General features: G+C 57.2%; 10 protein-coding genes across 10 annotated transcripts; 4 read left to right on the top strand and 6 right to left on the bottom strand.

The window, feature by feature from the left end:
• The first annotated feature begins 848 nt into the window (after window positions 1–848).
• L226DRAFT_540073 (Cerato-platanin) lies at window positions 849–1708 on the top strand. Its single transcript, XM_067681799.1, has 3 exons — window positions 849–925; window positions 990–1551; window positions 1603–1708. The coding sequence occupies exon 2, from the start codon at window positions 1106–1108 to the stop codon at window positions 1547–1549; it is 444 nt and encodes a 147-aa protein (XP_067529640.1). The 5' UTR covers window positions 849–925; window positions 990–1105; the 3' UTR covers window positions 1550–1551; window positions 1603–1708.
• Window positions 1709–1867: 159 nt separating this feature from the next.
• L226DRAFT_617052 (uncharacterized protein) lies at window positions 1868–2968 on the top strand. Its single transcript, XM_067686981.1, has 3 exons — window positions 1868–2038; window positions 2119–2488; window positions 2550–2968. Exons 1-3 carry the CDS (start codon window positions 1938–1940, stop codon window positions 2934–2936), a joined length of 858 nt encoding a protein of 285 aa, XP_067529639.1. The 5' UTR covers window positions 1868–1937; the 3' UTR covers window positions 2937–2968.
• Window positions 2969–2982: 14 nt separating this feature from the next.
• Window positions 2983–4850, bottom strand: L226DRAFT_617051 (uncharacterized protein; the record flags this gene model as incomplete). The annotated part of the gene is made up of 12 exons (XM_067686980.1): window positions 2983–3379; window positions 3449–3498; window positions 3551–3605; window positions 3667–3682; window positions 3741–3881; window positions 3935–4076; window positions 4137–4215; window positions 4289–4350; window positions 4400–4405; window positions 4465–4625; window positions 4692–4726; window positions 4795–4850. 12 exons carry the CDS (start codon window positions 4848–4850, stop codon window positions 2983–2985), a joined length of 1200 nt encoding a protein of 399 aa, XP_067529638.1.
• Window positions 4851–6687: 1837 nt separating this feature from the next.
• Window positions 6688–7582, bottom strand: L226DRAFT_540070 (uncharacterized protein). The gene is made up of 3 exons (XM_067681798.1): window positions 7365–7582; window positions 7146–7261; window positions 6688–7022 (listed from the first exon to the last, which is right to left on the bottom strand). The coding sequence occupies exons 1-3, from the start codon at window positions 7374–7376 to the stop codon at window positions 6884–6886; spliced, it is 267 nt and encodes an 88-aa protein (XP_067529637.1). The 5' UTR covers window positions 7377–7582; the 3' UTR covers window positions 6688–6883.
• Window positions 7583–9294: 1712 nt separating this feature from the next.
• Window positions 9295–11743, bottom strand: L226DRAFT_548268 (uncharacterized protein; the record flags this gene model as incomplete). Its single annotated transcript, XM_067682576.1, has 2 exons — window positions 9295–9562; window positions 9627–11743. 2 exons carry the CDS (start codon window positions 11741–11743, stop codon window positions 9295–9297), a joined length of 2385 nt encoding a protein of 794 aa, XP_067529636.1.
• A 2901-nt stretch (window positions 11744–14644) lies between these two features.
• On the bottom strand, window positions 14645–16741 carry L226DRAFT_563540 (uncharacterized protein; the record flags this gene model as incomplete). Its single annotated transcript, XM_067683566.1, has 9 exons — window positions 14645–14759; window positions 14840–15249; window positions 15321–15357; window positions 15670–15729; window positions 15854–16127; window positions 16177–16315; window positions 16376–16482; window positions 16559–16620; window positions 16674–16741. The coding sequence occupies 9 exons, from the start codon at window positions 16739–16741 to the stop codon at window positions 14645–14647; spliced, it is 1272 nt and encodes a 423-aa protein (XP_067529635.1).
• A 421-nt stretch (window positions 16742–17162) lies between these two features.
• Window positions 17163–18205, top strand: L226DRAFT_617047 (uncharacterized protein; the record flags this gene model as incomplete). The annotated part of the gene is made up of 2 exons (XM_067686979.1): window positions 17163–17357; window positions 17410–18205. 2 exons carry the CDS (start codon window positions 17166–17168, stop codon window positions 18031–18033), a joined length of 816 nt encoding a protein of 271 aa, XP_067529634.1. The 3' UTR covers window positions 18034–18205.
• Window positions 18206–19126: 921 nt separating this feature from the next.
• Window positions 19127–20468, bottom strand: L226DRAFT_598924 (uncharacterized protein; the record flags this gene model as incomplete). The annotated part of the gene is made up of 4 exons (XM_067685660.1): window positions 19127–19246; window positions 19312–19511; window positions 19568–19716; window positions 19774–20468. Coding segments are annotated over 4 exons (1164 nt in total), but the record flags the coding sequence as incomplete, so codon positions are not given.
• Window positions 20469–24380: 3912 nt separating this feature from the next.
• L226DRAFT_449507 (uncharacterized protein) lies at window positions 24381–24798 on the bottom strand (the record flags this gene model as incomplete). Its single annotated transcript, XM_067674926.1, has 2 exons — window positions 24381–24551; window positions 24604–24798. Coding segments are annotated over 2 exons (366 nt in total), but the record flags the coding sequence as incomplete, so codon positions are not given.
• Window positions 24799–26362: 1564 nt separating this feature from the next.
• Window positions 26363–26879, top strand: L226DRAFT_575844 (uncharacterized protein; the record flags this gene model as incomplete). Its single annotated transcript, XM_067685262.1, has 2 exons — window positions 26363–26565; window positions 26622–26879. Coding segments are annotated over 2 exons (461 nt in total), but the record flags the coding sequence as incomplete, so codon positions are not given.
• Between the last annotated feature and the right edge of the window lie 28 nt (window positions 26880–26907).

The following is a 26907-nucleotide window of genomic DNA, read 5'->3' as shown; positions in this document are numbered from 1 at the left end:
GTGGCGATATTCCGACTCCCGCTAACTGCCGGACACAATTGATCTCCTGGAGTTCTGCACTGAATACCTGTCTCTGATCAGCTCGTTATGTTCAAAGTCGCTCTGGACGCGATACCTTCTTCAGTACGCGCGAGACCACGACCACAGCTTAGTGACTCACGCGTGGTTTTAGTGCTCGATGCTCTTTTGACATGACGTGTGAGGGATCGGCCGTTGGATGGATGTCGAGCTCAGGCTAGCAGAGAGAGTTCCCATCGCGTAGACTAGCATACTAGAAGGTGCCTCCGGGCAACGACTTGGATGTTGGTGGGTTTGAGTAGGAGCTGGAGAGAGACTTTCTTCCGTTTGAGTGGCCAGGACGCGTTACGTAACGAGTCAGGTCGTCACGTAGCACACCCTCATCAGCGCCTAACTCCTTTTCGTCGTACTTACCTCCTCTCCTCCTCCGAGTACGACGTTGCTTTCGGATGTATGCTTACCATGTAAGTCACTGTTGAAGACTCTTTGACATATCTTTATATTTTCTGCCATTGAGACCCCTCGCTGTCCCATCGCAGGCCCGGAAGTCCTTCCCAGCAGTGCCGCGCGCCGAAAGTGATGTACATACAACCCCGGATGCGCCCAGATTAAGGAGCCGGCAGCCTCCAACTTGGGCGGCGAAGTACTATTAGATTCGGTGAGGTTCCTCTTCTCTCAATATTCATTCTTCTATCCCACAGGTATTCGCCCGAGTGCACACAGATTGCCGGCATGGTGGAGACCTTAAGAGGCCCCAAGCCATAAGTCGTTCCCATTCGACACAGGTTCAGCTGTGCTTTGCCTGTAGTCTCTATGCCGCGCTCTCCTTGAAACTGCAGCGTGTCCTAGAGCGCATTGCGCCTGCCCGCGAATCTTCACGCTCGTGAACGAGTTGTGGTCTAGACAGGCGCGTTGATATGCTTCCACCGCTCATGCACTGAACACATTTGCCTATAAGAGGGATCACCCAGACCTCCGTTCTCCTCAGCAGCTCAATCTTGAGTCCTTCCTCTTTCCAAGAGCAGCCTCTCGTGCACTTGCACACTTTCACCCCTTCGACTTGACGCCCCTTTCCTCTTACCACATCATGCAGTTCAAGGCCCTTTCTCTCTCCCTCCTTGCCCTCGTCGCATCCGCCCTCGGCGCAACCACCTCCCACCCCGTCACGGTCTCGTACGACAACGTGTACGATAACCCCAACACGCCTTTCAGCGCCGTCTCCTGCTCGGACGGCTCGCGCGGCTTCATCACCAAAGGCTACAATTCCCTCGGCTCGCTCCACCTCAGGGTCGGCGTGTATGTCGGGGGCGCTGGCGTGATTGGCGGCTGGAACAGCCCCCAGTGTGGGACGTGCTGGAAGTTGTCGTACGGGAACAGTGGCTCCATCTACGTCGTCGGCATTGACCACACGGGCGACGGTTGGAACATCCCTCAGTCTGGTATGGATGCGCTCACGGGCGGCCAGGCATCGCAGCTTGGGCGGGTGGAAGCGGTCGCCACGATTGTCGACAACTCTTGGTGTGGTGTCTGAGGGTGAGTTTTCCCCATTTCCTCCCTGCCAACATCGCTGATCTCTCTTATCAGGACTTCGGCTTTTCGGACTTGTATGTTATACGGACGTTGTCGTGGACTTTACTGTCGCTCGTTGTTCATCTTCACAAATGGGGTTAATCGCATGTTGTTATCCGCGCTTCAAGCCTCGGGCCTGAGCTTGCAAATCGTGAACCGTTCCTCCCGCAGCACGCAAGACTTACGCCAATACGGTCGCGTGATCGTTCCACACGTGCGAGACATCGCAAAGCATCTTATGACGCGTCCCTGCACGCTATAAGACGAACGTCCGTCCTCCCGACTCTCACCCACGCAACAAGTGCATTGCACATAAAACTAAGAGCGTGCTCGTCTTCTAGTACGAAAGCATGTCCGGCCCCTCGACGAAAATCCTCGACCACATCCCACATCTCACACCTCCAGGCACGCTCCAAGAGAGCGTGGAGGCCTTCCGCAAACTCGGCTTCACGTTCGTACATCACATCACCCCTCGGCCTAAGCCTGGCACAACGCTCACATGGCCTTCTTCCTCTTTCTTTTCCCCTGCAGGGTCATCCCGGGCGGCACACACGCCGGCGGCGCCACAGCCAACGCGCTCGTCGTGTTCGCTGACGGGACCTACCTCGAGCTCATCCACTTCGTCCACCCGCCACGCCCAGACGACCCGAACCCGTGGGCACGCAAGCAGTCAGGGTGGATCGATTATGCGTTCCTTGGGACTGGGGGCGAGCCGTCCATCGCGGACGCGATCAACAAGAGAGCGGACAAGGAGGCCAGCGGGGTGCGCTATGAGGAGTCGAAGGGGGGGAGGAGGCGCGAGGACGGGAAAGTATTGGAGTGGGTGATTGGTAGTACAGAGGAGAGTTTGAGGGGGACGTTGCCGTTCTTCTGCGGGGATGTCACTCCGCGAGAGTGGAGAGTAAGTGGGACTAAGTACACTCATTGGTCAGAATGTGGAAGTGTTGACTTGGCATCTGCAGGTACCGCTGGAGCCCCGCTCAAACACCGAACACGCAAACACGGCTCTTGGGGTGTCATACCTCAAGCTGCTCATCACGTCTGACACCTTCGAGAACTCGAAGACGCAGCTGATCACCGTCCTCGGCGCGCAGCCAACCACATCCACGACTACCGAGGCCGCTTGGGACCTCGAGGAGCAGCCGTCACACCTCGGCATACACAAGTCCACGCCTCAGCTCATCCTCAGCGCCGCCCAGGACGACGAGGAGCGCGCATATGTGCAGGAACACGGGCCGGGCATATACGAGGTTGGCTTCCTCGTAAGCGACGCGACGAAGGCAGGCAGTGCAAAGACGCCGTTCGGACGTGCTGTATGGCAGACGTCGAGAAGGGTCGCTGGTAATTAGGAATACATTAACCATTTTCCAAAGAATTTTGCGAGATCGTACAAGGTCATGACTCGCCCGCGTCATCAGTTGCCACTAGAGTAGCCCCGGACGATGGCGTGCTTCGTGCATCGCGCTGGCTCGGACCGCAGGGCGTCGTACTCGGGCCCGCCTCCGACTCGTCGGAGTTCGTCCAGGTGCGTCGATGCACTGCGGATTTAGATATAGACTCCAAGCGGATCCCGTCTTCGGTTTCGCAGGACTCCAAATCGGAGTCGTCGGACCCTCCTGGGCCAGAGATGGTTGCCCCGAGGGAGCTGACGACACTCGCGAACCGGAGCGAGCCTATATTCGACGATGCCCCGGTGCTGAAGTGCAGCGGGTCGTCAGAGGAGGCCATTGTGGGCTTCCGGTTGGCTTCTTGAAGGTCGATGAGGAAGCGGGAGACGAGGATGGCTGTGATCCTTGCGGAGTGATCGCAAAAATGAGCGAGTGGTTCAGACACTCGATTGAGATGTGGCTTAGGGACGTACGGCTCCGTGAACACGGTGATTTGGCTGAAGTTGCGCGAGGAGGGAGAGCGCTGGTGGAGAGTTATGGGAAACCGCATATAGCCGGGTGTTTCAGGGACGTACTGAGACCGAAGGGAGGGAGAACGCGAGATGGAGGACATTCATCGTGAGTATCACTCTGTGTTGTGCATTTAGAGTCAGCATCGGACCAAGTCAGCCTTGGAGGATTGAGGACAGACATGAAGTAAATTGTTCCTTGAACACGTAGCCATCAGCATGTGTAGCCGTTCCCCAGAAAGAACCATGCACGCACCGTCCCACAAGAGCACCTTGGTGAACGCCAACCGCTTAAGCTTCCCGGAAACGTAGACGACCCTCTTCCACAACGAGACCCAAGTGATGAGGATGAGGATGAGGTCCGCCACAAGGAGGCAGCTACGCGATATGATCACGACTGTCGCTGTCCATGAGCAGTTCCATGACCTAGCAAAGAGACGTGACGCGTACATTTTGGTTCGCAGGAGGACGTCCGGGTGTAATCTATGCATGATAGCTGTGGCAGAGGCGTGATGTCTGCCCCGCCCTCAGCGCAGCTCTCAACTGCCCAGACCGGACCGCTGAAGCCGCTCAGCCCGTACGCGTACTTGACCTTGAAGTAAAATAGCGTCAACTGTCGTAATTTATGGTGTAATACCAGGCATCGACGAACCAGGTTCACTACGTCCGGCCCAAGGGAAAGGAGAAAGACGAGGATCCCTAGCGGCTTGTACCTGCTCAACGCATATGCTCTGAGTCCAGAGAATACTGCAAAGTACACTACGTCAGGCATGTTCATGGAAGGCGGTGAAAAGTCATATTCACCTGCCCAAGGCACGTATTGGCACAGATCCACAGTCGCGGCTACTTTGCTGAATTTTGCGCAACTAAGGACAGGATCCGTCAGTCTACCAGTAGGTCCATGATTGGACGCACGGACCTCTAACGCAGATTGAGGCGGTTAACATGCAGAAAACTGCTGAGAAAATGACGCCTCGTACCTCGTCTGACATATCCGTCGTGAACTGCACAACGTCGAATATTTGCGTCAACAGCGTCATATATCTGTTGACCAGGAACAAGAGCGATGCGCCCGAGATCCTCTTCCAGAACAGCCCGACTTCCTTGTCGAAGGTCAGGATGTAGTCGTAGAAGAGCAACACTGCAAGTTACATTAATTGCAAAGTCAATAATTGGACCTTACGCTGACATGAAGTGGGAAACGTACCAGATGCGGAGATGGAGCATAGCGCATCGAGACGCCTAGAGGAAACGCACAGGTAAGCTGGCTGGGAACTGGAAACCGGCAGGCATCCGCTCGAGGCACGTACAGGTCAAAGAACTGCTCGATGATGGTGTACGTGTCCAAGTCCGGCGCAGAAGACATCCCGAGAGCTGGCGAGACCTCAAGTTCAAGCTTGGAGCGAACGGGCTTCTCTCGTACTCGCGCACACACCTTATCTAGCTAGCACTGGGTGTGGACCAGCGAAGTGGGATGCGTCAGGACGCACTGCTGGTGAGGACGAGGGCTGTCCGCATTGCCAGCAGGCGACGGTCGCAGTAACTCGGGGCCAGGCTCGAGATGTCATACTCCGGTGATTGCAGGTGAAACAGCCAATGACCGTTCGCCGGTACCAAGGGCATGGGTGTTCCCTGGATCCTGAGAAGGGGAGTCATCGGAGAAGGTCCGAATATCGAGTGTGACTTGGCTGTGCGGCGATGCAACGGTGGCTGGGACTAGATACCGTCACACAAGTCGTACCAGTGTGGTTGTTCAGGTTGGCAATACGATAACTGACGTTCAACCGGGATGCAACCACGTGTGCCGTGTGTAGGAGGGTCTGACAGTTACAGATGAGCAGAACTCTGCATGAGATGGGATGCACTGGTCAGAAGTTAGAACAAGAAGCGTGATGTCTGACAGCGTGTGGGCGAACCTTGTTGTGCGGCGTGCCTGTCGCAGACGCGCTTTGGGGGCATACACATATGTACCTGAAAGTCTTGCGAGCCGACCTACCAGAACCGCCCACTTCTCATATGGTTCAAAACGCTCATGGCTGTCAGGGATCGGTACTTTGGCGACTGCGGCCTCAGACTCCGTAGTGTATACCCCCCTGGACTCAGAGTGATTGCACCAGCTGCGGAATACTGCGAGCACAAGGGGCCCGGAGGCTGCGTCAGTGATCCCGAACTGTCGACGAGAAAGATCATTGTCAGCCATACAGGCGCCACTCCGCCGCAAAAGTGGAGCTCGTCCTCCCGGGAAGCTTGTAATGTCCACAACGTCGGGGTGAAACGGTGGGCGTCGACGTACACCGTCAGAGGTGTCTGTGGATGACGAGACTCGAGCGGCAATCCCTCGGAGCAAGACAGCTGCATACGCATGACGCAAGCCGCAGCGCGATGGCACCCCCAACTTCCACTTAACCTACCACAGCTCTGCTAAATGCATAGAGACGAACATGTCAATACACACGATTGTGGACAGTGGGCGTACATACCGGGCCCATGACAAGTGTGTAGCGCCGGTTCCGCTGCTAACCAGCCTGTACCTCCGGTCGGAGGTGCACGCGTCGACGCACAGAGGCGTGGATATCAGGTTGACCTCGAGGCTAGTGCTGTTCGGGTGCATGACCGAATCGTCTGCAGTGACGACTCGAACCAATTCCACAGCTCCAACATCGTGAGTCGATGGCCAGCCAACTCCGAGAGTTCGGACGGAGGAGTCTGCAAGAACACGATGAGCAAACGAATCTGAACCTTTCTTGATCGTTATTCTGGCATTCACGCATGTACATTCCCCTTCAGAATCACTGGAAAATCGTGGGAACTTGGTTGTAGAGTAGTACATCGGACGGTCCGTGTGCGTCTGTGTACCCGGATCGCATCCCGCTGAGCATATGACGAATCAGAGCTAGCTCTCCTGCGACGCATGTGCAAGTCTTGTGCATGCCGATGACCGACTCGCGTTCCTCGTGGCAACCCGTCCCGTCCGCAACAATACTCGCAAATTAGCCGCATATAGTCGGCATGCAGCACGCGCGCCGCAGTGCGCGGTCGCGCAAAAACAAGGCCACGCCGTACCTCTCGCATGGAACTCGCGTTCCTTGCCCGCGCGCGGGTCCTCGCTGCGCGAAACCCGTCCACTCCAAGAATTATCAAAAAAAAAAACACGAAAAGAACACGTACAGGGCAGTGAAACTGGCTCTCTTATATCTCCTCCAGGCGACTTGATGATGAATACACAAGAGCGGTGGGTGCACCGTGCAGAATTATAGGATTAGGTAGAATACAAGCATAACAGAGCACGGACCGCAATACACGCCACATCCTCATCCGCCTTCTCGTCCTCTCCTCCTCCACGACTCGTCGGAGGTCTCCCATCTCGCCCAGGCTGCAAGCAGGACTATGCGAGCTGAGCTAGACCTTGAACCCGTACCCGCGCATGCACGCGATATGCTTCTGCACGAGCTCCTTGCACTTCTCCTCCGCCTCGCCGGGGTTCGCCTTCAAGAAACAGTCGTCCCGCGCGGACTTGGTCTCCGGGCACGCGCAACACCTAGACGGATTGTCAGCGCCGTCGTCCGGTCAGTCTCACAGTCTCGTGTGGGCATTCGAGGACACGACACGAGCATGGAGATGGGATGGGGATGAGGATGAGGATGGAGATGGAAGGACGTACGGTTTCAGGCCCTTGGGGTTGAGCGGGTTCTGCTTTGGATCTGTGGGGTCGTATGGTTTCTCCGGAGCCGCGGGTGCAGGTGTCGGGGCGGACGAGCCTCCCCACCATGAGCTGATCTGCAACGGCGAACATGTCAGCATCCCCTCTCCTTCTCACGTTGCGACACATATGCGTATGCGTATGCGTATGCAAATATGCACCAGGAAACTAAGTACTCACCGACGCGAACATAATGACACTGCTTGCAATGAGTGTTTTGCTCGTAGAAGGATTTCTCCTCGGAATTTGGAAATACGACCCGGCGACTCAGAACTGACAAGAGACACCAAGAAAGAGAGCAGCGAGCCTGAAGAAGCAAGAGTCACGACTCAAGCCGAGGGAAGAGCACAAGAACGTCAACAAGCAACAAACAAGCAACAAGCAAGAGTAAGCACAACTGCACACTCAGCAAGCAGCCACAGCCGTCGCCGAGGGTCCCGACTGCCGCCACCTTCGCTCAGCGCCTCTCACAATGGCGTGCGCCTTTGCCTGTCCGCGCCGACGTTCCGGAGCGCCTCGGCTGGCAGTGGTCCGAACCTGGGATCCGGAGTCCGAACCTGGGACTGGACCTCCCGATGTGGATCTGGTACCCTGCCAATCTGCAGATTCCGAACGTAGACCCAGTCCGCGCCTCGACCACAACAACGGCCGCGAATCGCGAGTGGCGAGGCGCGACGCTCGATATGTATCTAATCATCCAGGGAATCACAAGGGCTAGCTGCTGAGGTGACTGCGATGGTCCTCAATTGTCGTCCGTAAGAAAGGTCACTGCTGTTACTGTACTAGCGGGCACTTGAAGTCGAATTCCAATTCATCAAGTGCACCCTATACTGTCATCATCACGCCACCGTCACTCACATCGCACGCACGCACGCACGCACACCACCGTCACTCACATCGTACGCACGCACGCACGCACGCACGCACACGCACTCACATCGCACACACGCACACAGCTCAAAAAAATTTGAACAAGCCAAAAAAAATTCGTCATTGCAAGGTCGTCACGGCATCAAAGATACCAAGGCTCAGTTTCGTAAAGTGACATATGCTCGAGTGATGGGGATGATGAGGACGGGGACGGGAACGGGAGAGACGAGGATGGGAGGGATGAGGAGATGGGGAGATGAGATGGTATGTAATGGAAACAGCGCTAGCGCCCTCGCCGACGGCCGTCCATCTATAAAACGTATCTGTATCTGTGTCTGTATCTGCGCGTCTGATGTGTATGTGTATGTGTCTGATGTGTACGCGGGCGGAGAGAGGAGAGGAGAAGATCGTCCATGGACCTATGTATGTATGTAGGAAAGGGAAAGGGAAACAGAGGAACAGAGGAACAGAGGAACTCGAAGAAGCAAGCTCAAGAACAGAAACTCTAGAACGTTGGCTCGTTACTCGTTACTCGTACACGTACACATCGATGCCTGGTGCTCGACAGGTGGACAGGTGACAAGATGGAAAATGATGATGTGGGGAACGGAGATGGAGGTGAGACTCGGAGAGTCAGACTCGAGTCTCGGGACGAAACCAACCAGAATGATGATGAAGAGTGATGGATGGATGGATGATGGGGTGCGGTTCAGGGATAAAATGAGAAACGTCGTCGCGCGTAGACTCGTCAATGATCATGCCGAGCCGAACGTGAATACGGAGAAATGGAATGGAGGGGGGGTTGTGATGCGGGGGGTGGGGGGAGGTGAGGTGAAGTGGCAGAAACGCAAAAACGCAGAAGAAGAAAGGGCAGAAGCGCAAGACGCGAGAATAAAGTTAAGCTGAGACGTGAAACGTGAAGCGTGAAGCGGTATATATGTCACACTGAACAGCGGCACACGCATGGATGAATGCCGACAAGAGGAGGGGATTATGCGACGCAGGGCCAAAAAAATGTCCGCACGAAGGAGGATATAGGAGGGAGGAGGATGCAACTTTTGCGCTCCAGTCGTTCTCGTTCGGGTGTGCGCTTTGGGAGCAGGAGACGGAGGAGGACGGCGATGGCGAGTCTAGAGAGAGGTGCGCACGCGCACGCACGTACGAGCGAAGAGAGCCTAGAAGAAGAAGAGACAGAACAGTACTCTAGAGTGCCAGTCTTGAGTCTTGAGTCTTGAGACGTCTAGTGCGCAACGCTCAGCATCTGCGGCGAGCCCATCAGACTGCCAAAGCCCACACTGCGCGCCGTCGGCGTCGCCGCCCCGCTCCCGATCGACACCACGTCGTCGTAGCTGCTCGACCGCGTCGGGGTCTCGCCAGGGGAGAGGAGGTACGTCGGGCTCGGCGACGTCGACAAAAACTCCTCCACGCTCGACGCAGAGTGCGAGCGCTGGATCGCCTCGGGCGGCAGGTCCAAGAACGACTCGCTCGCCCCGGTGTAATAGCAGTACCTGCTCCCAATCAAAACCGGTCAGCACCCACGCACAAGGAAGGAAGGAAGAACAAAGAACGCACTTGTTCAAGAACGAGCTGTAGCTATCACTCTCCGCCGGGCTCCGCATCCCTCCAAACCCAAACGACAAATCCTCCGTCGGGCTCCCCGCCGGCGACGACGACTCGGACGTCGACGTCACGCTCGGCGTGCTCTCCTCGCTCCCTCCCCGCTCCACCGCGAACCACATCCCGCGCACCGGCTCCCGCGTCCGCGCCCGCTCCGGGCTGCCCCCTCTGCTCGGCGACGTCCCGCGCGTCGGCGACCCCGTCGGCGTGAGCTTGATCGACGGGCTCGCCCCGAGGTCAAAGTACCCCCGCTGCGAGTTCTTCGCCCGCCGCCGGCTCATGATCGGCATCGGGGTGTCGTCCAGCTCCTCGTCTGCGTACAGCGGCGAGCGTATGATCGGGCTAGCGTCCCAGGGATCCGTGATGTGCGGCGAGCCGCGCGTGAGGGCCTCAGCGCGAGCAGCCGGGCGCGAGTCGTCGAACATCGCCTGCTTGCTCATGCGCTTCGGGAACTGCGGGAGCGCGTGCGGGTAGGTGACGTTGCGGGCGTGGCTGCTCTTCGTGGGGGTCGCAGACATGGGCGGCGACCGCGTCCACGGGCTCTTCCATGACGCAGCAAAGTCGTACCGTGCAGACAGCGAGGTCGAGGAATCGAGGGTGAACGGTGCCGTCGACTTGCGCTTACTCTGCGACATGTATCCACCGACGGTCTCCCGTCCCTTCGCGACATTCTCGAGCTTGCTCTTGAGAGACGCAAGGCCGCCCTCCGAAGAAGACGTGGGCATGGGGCGGGGACGCGCGACCTTGGCGAACGTGACCTTGTAGTTCTGGCCGTCGTTGTTGTCCCAGATCTCGCGACCAGCGACATTGTACCGGAGTGCAAAGAAGAGCGTCTTCTCCTCAATGCGCGCGAGCATGTCGCTGAGACGGATGGTGAACGAGAACCGGTCAAAGACACCGCCAGGAACCGAGTCGAGATACTTCGCAGTGACCTCGCTCGTCGTCTGCCACCAGTCGACAGTGAAGCGGATCGCTATCCACTTCTCAAACGCGAGGTTGCGTACGCGTGCGCGTCCGTTGAGGCATGTGCCGTCCTCTGACAGCGTCAGGTCCTCGAGGGCAAGGTCGGCCTCCGCGCGAGGTACAGCGGGCTGGTTCGTGAGCTGCATGGTGAGCATCTTGTCCTCCTGCCCTGCCCGCTTGGACCCGTAGATCGCGCTGGGGAAGTCGCTTTCCGTGCCGCTCGTATCCGTGGGCGAGCCTTCGCGCGAGATCGCAAGAGGCTTCTGTTCGGCTAAGAACAGCTTCACGCGCTCGAGGCGAGAGTCAAAGTGAACCGACTTGGTCGCCATGGGCGTGGTCGGCTCACTCTTCGACGACGCAAAACCCTCGCCGGTGATGACAGAGAGGTCGCCACGGACAACCGGTCGGCGGGACTTGAGCGAGGACTTGAGAGGCTCACCCGACTTCTTCCGTGCGATGCTGGCCGCACCCGAGTGTGGCGCAGAGACTGTTCGATTGCTTGCACCCTCAGCGCGGATGTTAGTCGTGAGCGTGGTCAATTGGATGTCGCTCAAGTCGATATGGAGGTTAGGATGCGGCGAAGAGTGGGAAGAAGAAGCACGGGGTGTCTCGTTACCGGAGTTATCGTCGACGGAAGGCTGCCGCGCAGGGAACGCCACACCCTTCTCGAGCTGAGACACGCTCTTGGACTTGAACACGGCGGGCGTAGGAGTCGAGTCCGCGGGCGAACGGAAGGGTTGCATCTTGGGGGTACGGGTGCGCTTGGTGCGGGGATGCATCTGAACGTATGACTCGGAACCACTGGACGAGCTGGACGCGTCGTCGTGAGCGGGCTGCTGCGCAGCAGCGGACTCGGCGCGAGGGGGAGTCGGGGGTTGCACAACCAGGACGGTGGGCACTGTGGAGGTGCCTGCCACGGGTGCCTCCGTTGACGCGACGGGTTGGACCGTGGCGGGAGGCGTGGACGGTGCGGAGACGGTGGTCAAGAGGAAGGACGAAGAGGACCGACGGGGGATGCGCGGGAGAGGCGCACCCGCGCTGTTGGAGTGCCGCGAGTAGGAGTAGTCCATGGGGGCGGTGTACGTGTGGAGGTTGAGTACCGTGCTCATAGGGATCTTGGTCTGTGGGGTCTGTCGGTGTCAATCAGCACCAAAGGGAAAGTTGCGTGGCTGACGCGGGGATGACCACAGTCCGCGCGCAAGGGGATTACTCACCTGCTTAGTGACGTCGTTCGCAAGAAAGGGCTGGGAAGCGCTTGGCGGGTGGACGGAAGGGGTTGAAGACGATAATTATAGGGAAAAAGGTGTCGCTAGACGCGAGCAAAGGGACCGGGGGCGCACTAGAGCGAGCGATGCAGACCGAACTATGTAGGAGGATCAGGGGTGGTCAGCCTCGGCCACCGGGATGGACAGAAACAGAGAATGGAGTGATGAGAAACGGAGAGACTGACCAGAAGCCGTCCGCAGGAGGAGTTCCGGCGCAGATACGAGGCTGAGCGGGAACGGATCGGGGAGACGGCAGATCCTGGGCGGCGCGCGAGATGAGAGGGTGGCGACGCGACGACGAGTGGCGGGGTACTCACCAGGAGAGACAGCGAGGGGGCTGTCTGGGACGGTGACCTCTTGAGACACGACGACCGGCGGGGAGGAGGGGGGCGGACGTGGGTGTCGGTGGCAAGAGATAGAGGGCAAAATATGCAAAGGGGAAGCGCAAGTGGTTGATCTCGCACGTGCGCGCTCATTGGGGCGGTGCGAATTATGCTCGCCATCAATTTCGTAGGCGCAACGGTCTGGGCCGCGCCTCCATCCAGATCTCACCTGTCTTCTGGCTCGGCGCTGCCGCTCTCGGCCTCCCCATCCGCCCTGGCCCATGGCCCGTCCATGGCTCCTGCTCGTGCTCGAGAGCGAGGAAAACATGTTCTCGAGGCCGACGTGGTTCGGTGGATGGGAGCGGAAGCCTGTGCTTATCGTCGCTCGTGCGGCTTCACTCGGCGGTTTCGTGCCTTATCTCGCGTCGCCGCTCCGACAGCCACGGCGACAGGCCCGGCTATCCAGACGCTGCGACCGCTGCGCCATCGTCCCACTCTCCACTCCACGACGGACCCAATTCGCAGCTCGTCCCCAACGCGCCCGCCTACCTTGCCCTACCTTTCCCTAGGCGGTCCTCCATCTCGTCCTAAAGCACGGAGAGGGGTCAGGCGGGGTAATGTGCGTCCGCCTCTGTGCAGTGTGCACCCTATCTGTCTACGTTGTCCATTCTGGCAAATTTTCACGCCCTTGTATCATTCTCCTGACCGCGCGTGACATGTAAGCGCGCCCAGAGGGTTTAAATGTTGGCAACAGGTTCGTTGCGTCCCTTCATCCTCCTGCATTGTAGTGATCTACCCAGCACACCTGACGAGGTACTGTATGCAAACGCGAATGGATCCATTTGTCGCATAACATCATTCGTGGTCACTTGCTCTTCCTGCATGGACTCCCAGGCAATACCGTAGCAAGTAGTGGACAGTAGCAGACAGTGCACTCCATCGTACCGATCACTCAAGCCCAAATCCCGCACCAACGTGTCTTCGCCCTCCCTCGTGATGAGCGTAGCAAACCGCCACCATCACTCCGACGTCGGGATCATTCGTGAGTTTGTGGTTCAACGTTCAGTCTCTACGGACCGCAGGGGCCAGAGCGGACATCAGGATGCAGGATAACCATACTCGGCACCGGGTCGTCCGAATAGCCCCGTCTAACGTAAAGCGTAAACGGCAGCTATATGAGTGACGTCACTTCTGACTGCGAGAACATCGGGACACCCGAGTCTCACGTCACCCTGCGTCTCTCTGATGTTCTCTGATTCTGAATATCTTTGAGCCGTCCATGCGCAAGCATCAACATTGCCGACGATGTCGATGAGCTCGCGATGAGCACATCGCAGTCATCGACGCGCGCATCAGAATTGCCATTCCGTGCTCATCGTATGCTCAGCGCTCACCCATCCCTGACAGTCCTTCTAGTCTTCCAGCTTCGGACAGCGCACGATTTTCTCGAGTCTCGACGATCTTACGGAAGACGTGCGTGTATCTCCGTAAGCAACACTATCATGACGCCGATGGCGACTGAATTGCTTGAAATCTCCACAATGATAATCACTGGCAGACTACAAGCTTCTCCCTCCTGATCGTCCGAGCTTGCTGTCTCAGCCTGGAGTTCCGCCGGGGCTCGGGCTCGGGGCTGTTGGACTCCCGTGCGGCGGGATTGACGTGTCGACATCCGCACGTCCGTAATGGACGAATGGATGCGACAAGCTCTTGATTAGCTCAATTTCCGACGATGGTATTCATCGCCGCGACCGGGACCGACGCGGGTGTAAGTCCTTACCTCCGTCCGAAGCCAGAGAGGGCCGAGGCTGTGTTGGCCCATTCTTCCTGCCAGACTTGTGCCTTCGCTCACTCAGATGTATTAGGTTTGAGCCGCGGCGAGCCCTTCCTCCGAGGGATCGCCGTCTAGTAGCCGTCTAGGAGGTTTTCATCTTACGAAGAAACATCGTGCAAAGTGAGTAGTCGTAGTACTTCGAAGCTTCGTCCGCGGTTCGAGACTATTGACCTGAGTGTCCGCAGGTCTTCTTGAATATGACAACTAGATCTTGCCAGTGGCACGTCGTCCTTACTTGTCTATGTACGCACGCGATAGTCCAGCACACCCCCGGGTTGCACGTTGCACGATCGAGTCGCCGCTCAACGCTTCAATCAATGCTTCGAGGAACGAACGAACAGCTCTGTTCCTTGGCGTACGCTCGATCGAGCGTACCTACGCCGCTGCTCTGCCCCTGATCCCGGGACACGACCCTCGAGGCGCATATACGAAGCACTGCAGCTGGGCAGGGTGCGGCTGCGGGCTCGGAGGCGACGAAACAGGGCCGGACCTCACACTTTCATCCAATCTCACATCTTGTTTACATTCAAGACTGGATAGTACAGTGAGTGGACGGATAGGTGAGTTATCGTCTCAACTCAAAGACCTTCAGAGACCCCGGAGCTGATCCTCCACTGTCTTCCACTTCCACAGAGACTCGCCGGGATTGACCAACTCGTTCGAGTTGTCAGAAAAGTCGAGCTTCCCCTCTCCAATGAGCACGCTATGCACAACGCACATCGTCAGTACCTCTTTTCTGTCATGCCAACCGATGGGCGTGATTCGTAAGACAAAAATGCTGACCAGATAAAGTCCACAACAGCCCCAGGGGCGTCCTGCGTCCCCTCCAACCCACCCTTCTTCGCCCCAAGATCCTCAGAGACGAGCCTCCCCTTCTCAACGCCCCTGACGCGCGCGACGTCGAAGCTGCGCGTGTCGCTGGCTATGCGCAGCTCGTCCAGGACCCCCTTCGCGGAGGGGTGTGCGTCGAGAGCGAGGATCGAGAGTCGGGCGAGGGCTTTGCCGATGTCCGCGAGCGAGGCGAAGGTCAGCTTCTGGCTTGGGGGGCCGTAGCAGGCGAATGTGTTGTTTTTGATGTCGATGCCGACCGTGCGGCATGCCAGGGTTGGGCGAGTAGAGTCCGCCCCTTCGTAACACCGCAATACACCATTTGCTTGATAATGCTGACAGATGCCTTCTGGTGGCTGGTAGGGCTATGTGGAAGCTGCGTATGTAAAGCGAGTTGAGCAGTGCTTCTAGTCGCAACGTGATCACTCACACTCACTGTCACAGAGTAGGTATAGATGCGGCCGTCAAGTGACCTGCAACAAGTGAGCCTCTAAATTGGAAACGCGTAGTGTGAAGAGGTGAAGAGGTTGACCCAGCGTCCCAGCGTCGACAGTCAGATGTTGGTCAGATGAAGACGCGTACGGTACTACAAGCGCGTATGAGTCACGGCGATGGAGGGAAGTGGTAGGCGCTGGTGGTTACGATCCAACTTGAAAGCCCGTTCATCGGCGTATGTATGTATGAGGCTATGTGAGTAGAATTCGCCGGACCGAGCTTCATGTCTGTTCTCAATGCTTCAACCTGATCTGGCGACGCTGACAACCTCACAGAGTAATAGTACTCACGATGAATATCCTCCATCCGTCGCGTTGCTTACGAGGAAGTCGACCCGCTGCCCTCTTTGCCTGCTCTCCCATGAGTCGCGGCGTCAAATACAAGTACAACATTGAAACACGTCCGAGAGCACAAGTGAGCTAATCCGCCACCAAGGGGGACGTCCGAAGCATCTCCTCCCAGTCCTCCGCGTACATAGCCTCTTTCAAACTGGCGCAAAAACCGACGTCCCCCCTAAAGGAGTCGTGGAACGTCGCGACGAGGGGCAGGAGCTGACCCCTAGTCTTCCCAGCGTAATCCCCAAACGAGAGCTTCATCTTCCTTTCGACGAGTACTCGTATGAGGTTGAGGATGTCTTCCTGATCGGTGAGGACCTTCGCTCGCGTTTGAGGGCGGGTGGAGCTACGCATCGTCGACCAGCGCTTGAGCTTGGTGAGGGGGAGGACAGAGGGGTGGAGGAGCTTGAGCTCTGTGTGGAGTGAGAACACTGTCAGTGGCACGCGGCGGGAAAGTCGTACCGGTTTGCGGGTCGATGTATACTGGTCCTGCTGCGGCAGGCAGGCCGAGGGTTCCCGCGGCGAGGGTCTCAATGAGAACGTTGCGCTGACTGTTTTCGACGGAGGTACTTGCGGTTTGCGACGATGGAGGAGGAAGTTCCTGTTTAATAGGTAAACGGCTCCGCAGCTATCCCTCAGAGAGGCATTTGTAGGGACGCACTCGAACAAAGTAGAACTTGATGCCGAACACCACGAAACGAGCATCGAGGTCCGCCAGTCGTTTGCGCAAAGCCACTATATCCTGACTCCTTATTTCGATAAGGACGTCTGTATCGTGTAGAAGGTTTAGCACGCCACGAACGCAGAATCTGGAGGAGTATACTCATCTTCGTGAGCCTCTCACTTCCTAGTACGGCGCATGCAAAACCACCGATGAAGACGTACTTGAGGCCTTCAGCATCGAGCCTGAGTGAAAGATCCGTGCCCGTGAAGACGATGAATGCACAGGATCTGCACACCTCAAGGATAAGACCCTCGCCGCCTCTATCTGGTCGTCGTGGACTGTCGTGACCGACACCAAGGACATAGTAGCGCGCTAAGGGGAGAGGGAGAGAAGGCAGCGAGCCGTCTACAATCGAATTTGCATCAATCCCGCCTAAATAGGCAGGCAGTTGGCACTGCTGCGTGACGGTGGTGGAACAGAAGGAGTGCGAGCTCTGGTATATACTGTAGGTCCCCATGGCCCATCTTGCGCGCGGTCTACAGCTCGTGGGCGGAGTTTGTTCTGTGTCTTGTCATACATATCATATATGGACGTGCAAGTTCTTGGCCGGAGAAGAAACTGTCGAGGAAGGCGAACGCGTCGAAGGCGCAGTTCTCCGAAGGCTGCCGCGGGGCACGAAATGTTCATTCGGAGAAGGCGGGCTGATCCGCACGGGGTGATTGTTGAATCGGAGATTAAAGGTGGTACCCTGACGTCACACGATTAACCCTCCTTGACTAGAACCACCATGGCGACTACGACTGTACTGGCCACGCATCCTCCACCCAAGGAGACAAAATCAGATTCAGAAGATGATATCTTCGCTCTGCCCCTCGATGAGATCGTTCGCAGGGCGCTCGGCGTCCTAAGCAAGCGCACGCGCCTCATCGCCTGGGGTTCCCTGCTAGACCAACACCTCGGTCTCCCTCGTGGGCAGAAGGTGAGCATGTTGAATCATTCCGGCAATTTCGGAGTTCTGATTATCGCTGCAGAACTTTACTTTCCTTGTTCCGGATGAAGAACTCGAGGGTCTGTCGGCGACGCTGACCGGCATGCACCTCCCCATCGCCACCCTACCGAACTGGGTCGTCGGCGATCTTCTGCGCCTCGGTCGGCTACACCGCGTTTCTCGTTATACAGACCCACTCCGCATCCAGTCCATCCACCTCATGCCCGCCTCGCTGCCCGGGTACACCGAAGACGAGCTCGAACCCATACCCCTCGACAAAACGGAGGTCATACTCTACATACCGCGTCCCTCGGCCGTCTACGCAGGTATCCTCCGCATGATGCGCAAGTACCGGTTGTTCTGTCCAGAGCGGTATCGCTTACAGTCCGACCTCGAGCTTCTCGTCAACTATAACCTGCTGGGGCTCGACAGGGGCTACGTAGCCGATGAAGACTGTGAGGCGCTCGGCATGGACCAGCGGATCCAACACGCTGTCGAACGTATTAGGGGGTGGGGAAAAGCTGGCGAGTGGAGGCCAGGCGAAGAGTCAGTGGAGGACCTGCTCGTCGGGGTCGTCAAGGGCGACGTATTCATAGGTGATCTTCCGTCTCTCGATCATCCTGCAGGCAAGACTCCGCGGGAAGGTGACACCAGGAGCAGGTCATGAGGCGCTGGTATCCGGCTTGTGCTGTTCTCTTCAGCGTGTCAACTGGCGAGAGTCATATTGGAGTCTACTAACAATTGCTGTGTGAGATCCCGTTTCCGAGAGCGAGTATATAGCCAGCGGCGTACTAGTAGCCTGATAGCAGGTCTCAATGCAGATAAGTACAAACCATGGCAACTAGCATGATGCAAGGTTCTAACCCCTGCGAGCTCTAAGATTGTACTGATGCGTCGGTGCAGCACGACAACCAGCACCGCGAGTCGTGCGGCGGGTCCCCCGAGTGCGTCGCACGGGCTCCCGACGTGTACTCCCGGCGTTGCCCTGCGCTGCCTTCTCATCCATGTTCTCCTGCTCGTTCATGTCGGCGCGAGTTCGTCGACGCTTTGCCTTGGGCTCGTCGGCATCCGGATCGTCTGCGCTGTCCTCGTTGTTGTTGTCGTTGTTGTCGGTGTCGTCTGTTCCAGACTCGTGCGTGCGTGCGTTCTCCTCTTTGCCCCTCTCCTCGGAATCGTTGTCGTCTGGTTGGGGGTCAGGGTGGACGTTCGGGGCAGCGACTCGCGACTCGCGACTCACCATACAGGTCGCCAACTCGATCCTTCTCGGGCCAATCCCATTTCGACAATACCGTATCCAACACCGCTAGCAACCGGGTATGGCTGTCGAGAAATCTGGCATTATCGCGGTCGACTTCGGAGACTGAATCCTGAGTAGCGAGAATTTCGTCCTCCCAGTCCTGCAGCTTCTGCTGTTGCGTCTCATCCACTTGTCCGTGTTCTCTAAGTGCCTTGGCACGCTGACGAGCTCTGGCCTCCCTCATCATCTGCACCATCTCCTGCTTCCTCAGCTCGTCATCCGCAGGCCGCAGCGCCTTGTAACGAGCTTTGAACCATTGCAGCATTTCGATAAAGACCACGTTGATAGGTTGACTCTCCAAAAGGCCGTCATCGCCGAGGAAATCGATCTCAAACGGGCCATTCCGGAGCTCTCCATTTGTCACGGTGTTCCGCTTGTCTGAGCCGCAGCGCTCCTCGCCCTTGCAGAACGAGAACTTTTCAAAGTAGTCGGACATGACGGACTCGACGCTCTTGCAGGTATGGCGGAGGTGGCGGAGGGCGTTGTAGAGCGTCACGTGGAAGATGGACTCGAGCTCGTCCGCGATCCGGAAGGGCTGCTCGGGGTTGTCGAGGATATGCGCAGATGAGAACATGAAAGTGCCCTGTGCAGCGCCAGGTGTGAGCAGGTGCTCGCGGCGGAATACGCAGCAAGGGACACGAGGTTTACCGCGCGTACAACCGGAGGAGCCGTCGCAGCATTGTCTTCGCTGACGATCGGGTTCGACAGCTCCCAGTCGACGAGAATTCCCCTCCATTTCACACGGAGCACGCCCTTCTCGTCGGGCTCGACCCGAGGGCAGATGAGGATGTTCCAATTGCTGATGTCGCAGTGCATGATCTTTGCCTTCGTCGCTGCACCCTCGTGTGCTGAATGGATGACGTCAGCGAGGAAGACTTAGACACGAGTAAACAGACGGGCGTACCCTTCACACAGTCGCGCATAATGGAGATGAGCTGCTTCCCCGTCGTGAAGCGCTTGAGCGGGAGGCAGACCTCCTCGACCACGATACGATAGTGACGGAACTTGCTGACGTTCTTCTCGTGCTTGAAGTCCTCAACGGCTGGCTCATCCCTCTTGCGCTTCGAGCCTGCTCGCGACCTGCCAGCCTGAGACGGCTCGCTGCCAGACGCGAGCGCCTCACGAATCTTGGTCATGTCCTGGAGCTCCGCGTCACAGACACATGTAGGGGTGTTCTCAACCCCAGCGCTATGGAGGTCGCGCAAGGCCTGCCCTTCGGTCGAGACCTTCTGCAGGTGGTGGCGCCAGGCATCCTTGAGGAACGTGAACCGCCTCCCGGCGACGTCCCATGCAACGAAACCGCGCGTGCCGCGTCCGGTAATGCCAGGCGCAACTGTGACCGTGGGCTCCCCAACGAGGAAGCGGCGCTCTTCGTTCCCCGCGGGCACTGTCAGGCGGTAACGAGGAAAGCCCTTGGCTATAGACTGCGCGAAGGCCTCCCTGGCGAAGCGGAATGTGTAGTGCTCCTGCGCCTTCGTAACGATGGTACCCTCGGCTTCGGAGAGGTCGGTGCCGGCGTGGTCTACCTTGAGATCGTCCATGAGCTTGTACTCGTTGCTGTCTGGAGTCAGGAGGATGGCAGTAGTGTCGAAGCCTTGTTGCCCAGCGTCCAGTCGCGAGAAGTCCCAGAGAACGTCGCGGAGACGGGCGCGCTCACTGGTGTACTTGAACGACTCGGTGGAGATGCCAGAGCGGTCCCAGCGCGTGACCCGCAGGCGGTTGCCGTGGACGAGGAGGAAGAACATGGCGGCGCGGTGTTGGTAATGCAAGGCGCTCTCGACATACGTGGTGATCTGCCGTTCGACATCTCCATCCGTCTCGAAGGCGCCGTCGCTGTCCTCGTCGTCTGTGCTGTCGCTGTTGAACTTGATTAGTAGCTGGGAGGTTTCCCAAATCTGGCGGTCGTCGGTGGGCGCATCTTCCTCCTTGTACAGAGCAGCTACAGTCTGGAGCTGTTTATCGTCGGATCTGGTCTTCTTATCCTTGTGCGTACTCTCATGCAGAGACAGCACGATGCGATACCCAGGGCAGGGCCCTTTGTCCTGGTTCAACCACTGCTCCTATCCAATTGGTGAGAAAGGACGGCCTGGGGCAGCATACTTGAAGCGACCCACCCATGCCTCAGCGATCTGTTCCGCAGACGAAGCTTTGTCGATGATCTTCGCCAACTTTGCAGGCATCACGGGTGGTCGCCTTGTTTTGCCCTTGTGCTCGGGGATAAAAATAGGAATGACAGACTCGTCGGAGAGACGGTGGCTCATATTCGCGTTACTCTCGGTGTTCTCGGGGGCGTTTCGGTTTGTTCTAGACAAACACTACGTCAGATCTGAACTGGTCATCACGAGATGGCAGAGATGCGGAGCTCGAAAGTAGCGAAGTACAGGGTGGGCCAAAGACACCGGGCGCAGACTAGATGAAAGCCTGCGCCATGGCGGTGGTTGGAGTGGTCGAGTATGGGGAGAGAGCACTGGCAAGGAACAAGGAACTCACAAAGTTCTCGGGAGAGGTCGTGTATGCAGGTTGATATATGCAGGTTGGATTGCCGTGCCAACAGCGGTAGGGGACCAGAATTCGCAGAGAGGCGGAAGAGAATGTCTCGGGTGGTGAGGATGGCCGTTGGTTCCAAGTTGAACTTGCCCCCGGTGGTGACCGTGACTGATGGCACAGTGCCGCCCCGCCTGATTAGGCAGTCAACGGTTGATAAAGGCGCCCTGGTGGTTAGGGCAGCAAAGACTCCAGATTCTTGGCCCATACACTGCCCAATGGTCTATTGAAGTCCTCAGCCAGAAACAAAACTTCTATTACGACCTCCCATTGATGGCAAACATTTACTCATTGCCGCTTTCACGCTAGTGCGCAAACTACTGTTCATACATCAGGAAAAAATTACTTGTATCGAGAGGACTCTTGAGGCTCGAGAGCCAAGATATCCCTGATACACAAGTACCCCCTCTGCGATCACTCGATAGACGCACACTGGAGCTCTCGAGCACTCGCTAGCACTCGTCGAGACATCAATAGCCCGTGGAGCTGCTGCCTTGACACACGAGCATCGAGCAGACGAAGACGTAGACGAAGCAAAATCGAATATATTTACTACATAACTACATGACAATACAACATCTGAATGATATACATGGGAGGAGCGGGAGCAAGCAGCAAGCGGACAGACCAACAGAGCAGAGCAGGTGAGCGGAGCAGCAGACTCGGAGCAGGACAAGTGAGCAGAGCAGAGAACCAGGCAAGAAGGGTGGTCGACTACAGTGGGCGAGTCCAAGAGACAGCTGCGGGGGGCGAGGACTGGGCGCGATGATGTCGAGCGAGCCGTGGTGAAGCATCGGCAAAGCGGAGGTGCGAGTACATTGGGTGAGGTGGAGCATGCAGACCTGAGACAGAGCACAGGAGGAGAGCGGACGTAGAGAGGGCATCAGAGGGGCGAGCAAGAGAGGCAGGAAATAGCAGCGGACGATAAGAGAGCGCGTGGAGAGAGCACGAGAGGCGGGCGAGGAGAACAGGAGAGGATACGAGTGAGGCGGGCAAGGAAAGCGGGTGAGGAGAACGGGTGGGAAGAGTGCGAGCGAGAGAGGTGGGTGATGGCGGGTAAGCAGAGCAGGCAAAAGCGGGCAAGAGCGCGGGTGAGAGAGCTGGCGTCAGTAGATCAGAGCGCGGGCGCGAGAGCAGGCAAAAACGTACAAGAACGTGGGCGAGAGAGACAGGGCAAGAGAGCGGGCGAGACAGGGCAAGAGAGCGGGCGAGACAGGGCAAGAGAGCGGGCGAGAGACAGGGTAAGAGAGCGGGCGAGAGAGCAGGCAAGAAAGCGAGCGGACGAGCGGAGGGCCGCCAGCTTATGAGTTCTTGCTTGTGTTGTCCTTGCCATCGTTTTTGAATTCGCCCTGTCTTGTCTGTATCCGGTCTTGATGATGGACCTTGGCAGTGAGGCCATAGAGGGGCTTGGAGGAGGAGGGTAAGGCGGGGGGAAAGAAGGGCGGACGAGAGTGAGTAAGACGTTGCCAGCTCATCAAGGGCGGCAATGTCATGTGGTGTCTTCAGGGCAGGCTGTGAAGTACTTCCAGCTTTTCTGAGGGAAGTGCCGACCAGTAAGTTCGAGCTGGATGTGCTGTCAAATTTGATAGCACTACATCTCCTTGTCCTGTGCCATTCGAGGGACAGACAGAGGCACTAATTACACACTTTCAACGTTCTCTTTCTGCCAGTGCGTCTACGGAGGTCTACCGACCGCTCGGTGGCTATGCAGGAGGGCTCCCGAGTCTCTCGAGCCTCGGGAGCTCTGCAGAGGGACTCTCGAGATTTCGGTTTTTCCTGATGTAGTGGCACGGTCGACGTTGCTTGTCTACGCGATGCGATAGTCAGCACACGCTGGAGTTGCATGATCGAGTCCCTGCTCAACGCTTAAATCAATACTTCAACTACTAGGAACCACTAAATAGCTTCAAGTATACTCGATCATTCGCACCTACGCCGCTACTCTGCCCCTGAGCGTTGAATCCGGGACGCGACCCTCAAGGGGCATACACAAAGCACTGCAGCTGGGCAAGGTGCAGCTGCGGTGGTCTCGGAGGAGACAGAGTAACGGCAGATTGAGTGGCAAAGCAACGTATGTACTTGTATGAAGACAACCACTGAGTCCGACTCTCCCACTCATCCATCGCCGTGCATCACGCGCACGGTTCGGTTGAAGTGTTTCGCCGGATTGGGCTTCAGGGTAAACTTGGGGAGAGTCATATCAAAGTATTCTAGTGACAATTTATGTGTGAGATCCCGTTTATGAGAGCTAGTATACAGCCAGCGGCGTACTAGTAGCCTAATAGCAGATCCCGACGCAGATAGGACATGAACCACGGTAACTATAATGATGCAAGATGCTAGAACCTGCGAGCTCTAAGATTGTACTGGTGCATCGGTGCAGCACGACTGCCAGCACCGCGAGTCGTGCGGGTCCCCCGAGTGCGTCGCACGGGCTCCCGACGTTTACGCCCGCTGCCCTGCGCTGCCTTCTCGTCCATGTTCTCCTGCTCGTTCATGTCGGCGCGAGTTCGTCGACGCTTGACCTTGGGCTGGTCGGCATCCGGATCGTCTGCGCTGTCCTCGTCGTTATCGTTGTTGTCGGTGTCGTCCGTTCCAGACTCCTGCAAGCTTGTGTGTTTCTCGTTGGTCTCTTTGAAGTCGTTCTTGTCGGGCTGGGGGTTAGGATGGACGTTCAGGGCAGCGATTTGCGCCTCACCCTCCAGCTGGTCGCCGACCCGATCTGCCTCGGGCCAGTCAAATCTTGTCAATATCAGATCCAACAGCTCCAGAAGCGCAGTATAACTGTCGACTTCCAGCGGACCTGCAGCGGGCGTTTCCTCCTCCGAAGCTTGCTGCTGCTGCGTCTCCTTCTCTTGCATCCTCTTGTCTTCTTGTCCATTTTCCCCATGCGTCTCGACATCTGCGCTGAGACGAGCCACGATGGTCTCCATCTGCCGCAGCATCTGTAGCCTCCTCTTTCTAATCCTCATGTCCTCAAGCGTCCTCAATTTCTCGTAACGAGCTTTGAACCATGGCAACATTGTGGAAAAGATCATGTTGATAGGTTGGCTTTCATGAAGGCCGTCGTCACCGAGGAAGCTGAAACTACCCGCGCCAGACTGTTCGAGCACTCCTGTTCGCATGGCACTGCGCTTGTCGGAGACGCAGCGGTATTGGTCATCGCCATACGTGAAATGGTCGAAGTAGTCGGACATGGTGTCCCGGAGACTTTTGCAAGTATGACGGAGGTAGCACAGGGAGTTGTAGAGCGTAACGTGGAAGATGGATTCGATCTCGTCCGCGATCTCCATAGGCTTCTTGGGGTTGCTGAGGATATACACCGACGCGAACTTCCAAGTGCCCTTTGGAGCGCTTGTGAGCAGGTGCTTGCAGTGAAATGTGCAAGGATATAACGCTTACCCCCTGAGGTGCCGTCTCAGCATGCCCATCATCGGTGATGGTCTTCGACAGCTCCCAGTCGACAAGAATTCCCCTCCACTTCACACGGAGCACGCCCTTCTCGTCAAGCTCGACCCTCGGGCAGATAAGGATATTCCAAGTGATGATGTCGCAGTGCATGATCTTCGCCTTCGTTGCTGCACCCTCGTGTGCTACGTAAATAGCGTCAGTGAGGAACACTCCACATGAGTAAACAGAGAACTACCCTTGACACAGTCGCGCATGATGGAGATGAGCTGCTTCCCCGTCTTGAAGCACGAGAGCGCAAGACAGACGTCTTCGACCACGATACAATAGTGACGAAATTGGCTGACATTCTTCTCAGGCTTGAGGAGCTCCAAAAAAGGGTCATTCTTCTTGCGCTTCGAGCCTACTCGCGATCCACTAACCACCGGTGCCGGGCAACGAGCGACGAGTGGAGTCTTGGTTGTGTCTTGTAGCTCCGCATCGCAGACATACGTAGGAATATTTTCGACTCCAGCGCTGCGGAGGTTGTATGAGTGGATTCACTGGACAAATATGAGACAATATCGAGCGCCTGCACCCGCCAGCACCTCTTTGCACCGTTTAGCCCCGTGTAGCACCATATCGCACCCAATATCCATCAATAACACCCATTTGCACCTTTTTGCACTCTGTCGCACCTTCCATCCCCTCCTAGCCCCCTTTTGCACCTCTTTGCACCTCTTTGCACCATATCGCACCCGTTTGCACCGAGCGCCCGCTAGCCGACGAACATCGCTATCCGCACCGGTAGCCATTGTTAGGACTATGCGCACAAGTCGAACTCCGAAGGGAAGTCCGAAGTCCGAAGTCCGAAGGTGCGCGGGAATGAAGACTTTGGCGAAGTTATTGACCAACGCCTGAAGAGTCGTCGATGTCTTCAATTTGCGGAAGTCCGATAAGAGGCTCCGGAGTTTATACCGGAGCAAGCTACGAATAAGAGAGTCAAGCAGAGAGTAAGGAACAGAGACGAGAACAGAAGTCAGAGGTCGGAGGTCGGAGGTCCGGTCGGAAGGTCGGTCGGAGATCAGGCGGAGGTTGGCAGAGAAGTCAGATAGATTGAGTACTGAGTAGTCGAGTGGGTAAACGAGATATCAGAACTGAAGAACTATGCGACTGTAAGGTAGGGTTTATATACGGAAGTCTGATAGGAGTCCGACAAGAGTAGGGACAGGAGGCGGACTGCGGAGATGACGAAGCGGAAGCAAATAAACCGGCTAGTAAGTATAGGCGGCGGATACACTGCGGGGATGACGGAGCGGAAGCAACTGAACTGGGCTAGTAAGTGTAGGCAGCGGATACTGATGTCATAATACGATCGGATGACAGAGCGGGGGTCGGAGGCAATCGGAGTCCGGACGGAAGTCCGGATAAGGCAGGAGGGAAAGGAGTAGGGGTGGTGACGTATTAGCCGGGAAAGGGGGGCGGAGTTCAGGGGTAGTCGGGTCGGGGTTGTGTCGGAGGGGCGGCAGGGCGGACTTGGGCACGGGATGTGACAGTGTCCCCCCACTGGGTCCGAGCCCTCGAGGACTAACTGGGAAGTGTTTCAGGGTGACAGGCGGGGAGGTGAGTCGACGGGGAAGTCGGGGTTCTGACCCTGCCATCACGGAGTTGAGGATTTGAAATTGTCGGATATAAAGAGTCGGACGGAGTTGAAGATCTTTAGGAACTCCTTCGTCCTCTACCATCACCATCTACCACCACCACCACCATGGCCCCGAACGACACCGCCGCGCTCGAAGAGCAAATCCGACGGGCGACGGAGCAGCTCCGCATCGCGCGGGAGCAGGAGGCGGAGGAGAAGCGGAGGCTGGAGGAGGAGACGTGGAAGGCGGTGGAGAAGGCCCGCAAGAGGGAGGAGGAGAAGAGGCGCAAGAAGGAGGAGGAGAAGAAGAGGCCGCGGATGGCCGCCACGTAAGTTGGAGCGGGGTTCGGGGATCGGAGGTCCGATGGAGCTGATTTCTTTACAGCGCGGCCTGTCACGGGTGCACGGGGCGGAACGTCCCGTGCTTGTGGTACACCGACTCCGACCGCGCGAAGGCGTGTGTCGCCTGCCAACAGCGGCAGAAGAAGTGCGAGGGCGGAGAAGCCCTGCTCGAGGCCCGACAGGGGAAGAAGAAACCCTGCGCCGAGCCCATCGTTGTCGACGACGACGATGACGACGATGATGATGACGCGCCCGGCCCGTCGAAACCCCGATCGAAGGGAAAGGGGAAGGAGAAGGAGAAGTCCGCCCCGGCGCCGGAAACCCCGCCG

This window comes from Lentinus tigrinus (assembly GCF_003813185.1).
Source record: "Lentinus tigrinus ALCF2SS1-7 unplaced genomic scaffold L226scaffold_51, whole genome shotgun sequence".
Taxonomy (NCBI): Eukaryota; Fungi; Basidiomycota; class Agaricomycetes; order Polyporales; family Polyporaceae; genus Lentinus; species Lentinus tigrinus.
This window is presented reverse-complemented; position numbering and strand designations above follow the sequence as displayed.

Bases quoted from the DNA above. Each gene is read 5' to 3' on its own strand.
- L226DRAFT_540073 (XM_067681799.1), top strand. From the start codon at position 1,106: ATGCAGTTCAAGGCCCTTTCTCTCTCCCTCCTTGCCCTCGTCGCATCC.
- L226DRAFT_617052 (XM_067686981.1), top strand. From the start codon at position 1,938: ATGTCCGGCCCCTCGACGAAAATCCTCGACCACATCCCACATCTCACA. The intron at 2,039-2,118 runs GTTCGTACATCA...TTTCCCCTGCAG, and splicing joins TTCCGCAAACTCGGCTTCAC to GGTCATCCCGGGCGGCACAC. The intron at 2,489-2,549 runs GTAAGTGGGACT...TGGCATCTGCAG, and splicing joins TCACTCCGCGAGAGTGGAGA to GTACCGCTGGAGCCCCGCTC.
- L226DRAFT_540070 (XM_067681798.1), bottom strand. The intron at 7,023-7,145 runs GTACGTCCTTCC...CAATCCGTCTAG, and splicing joins AACCCCAAGGGCCTGAAACC to GTGTTGCGCGTGCCCGGAGA.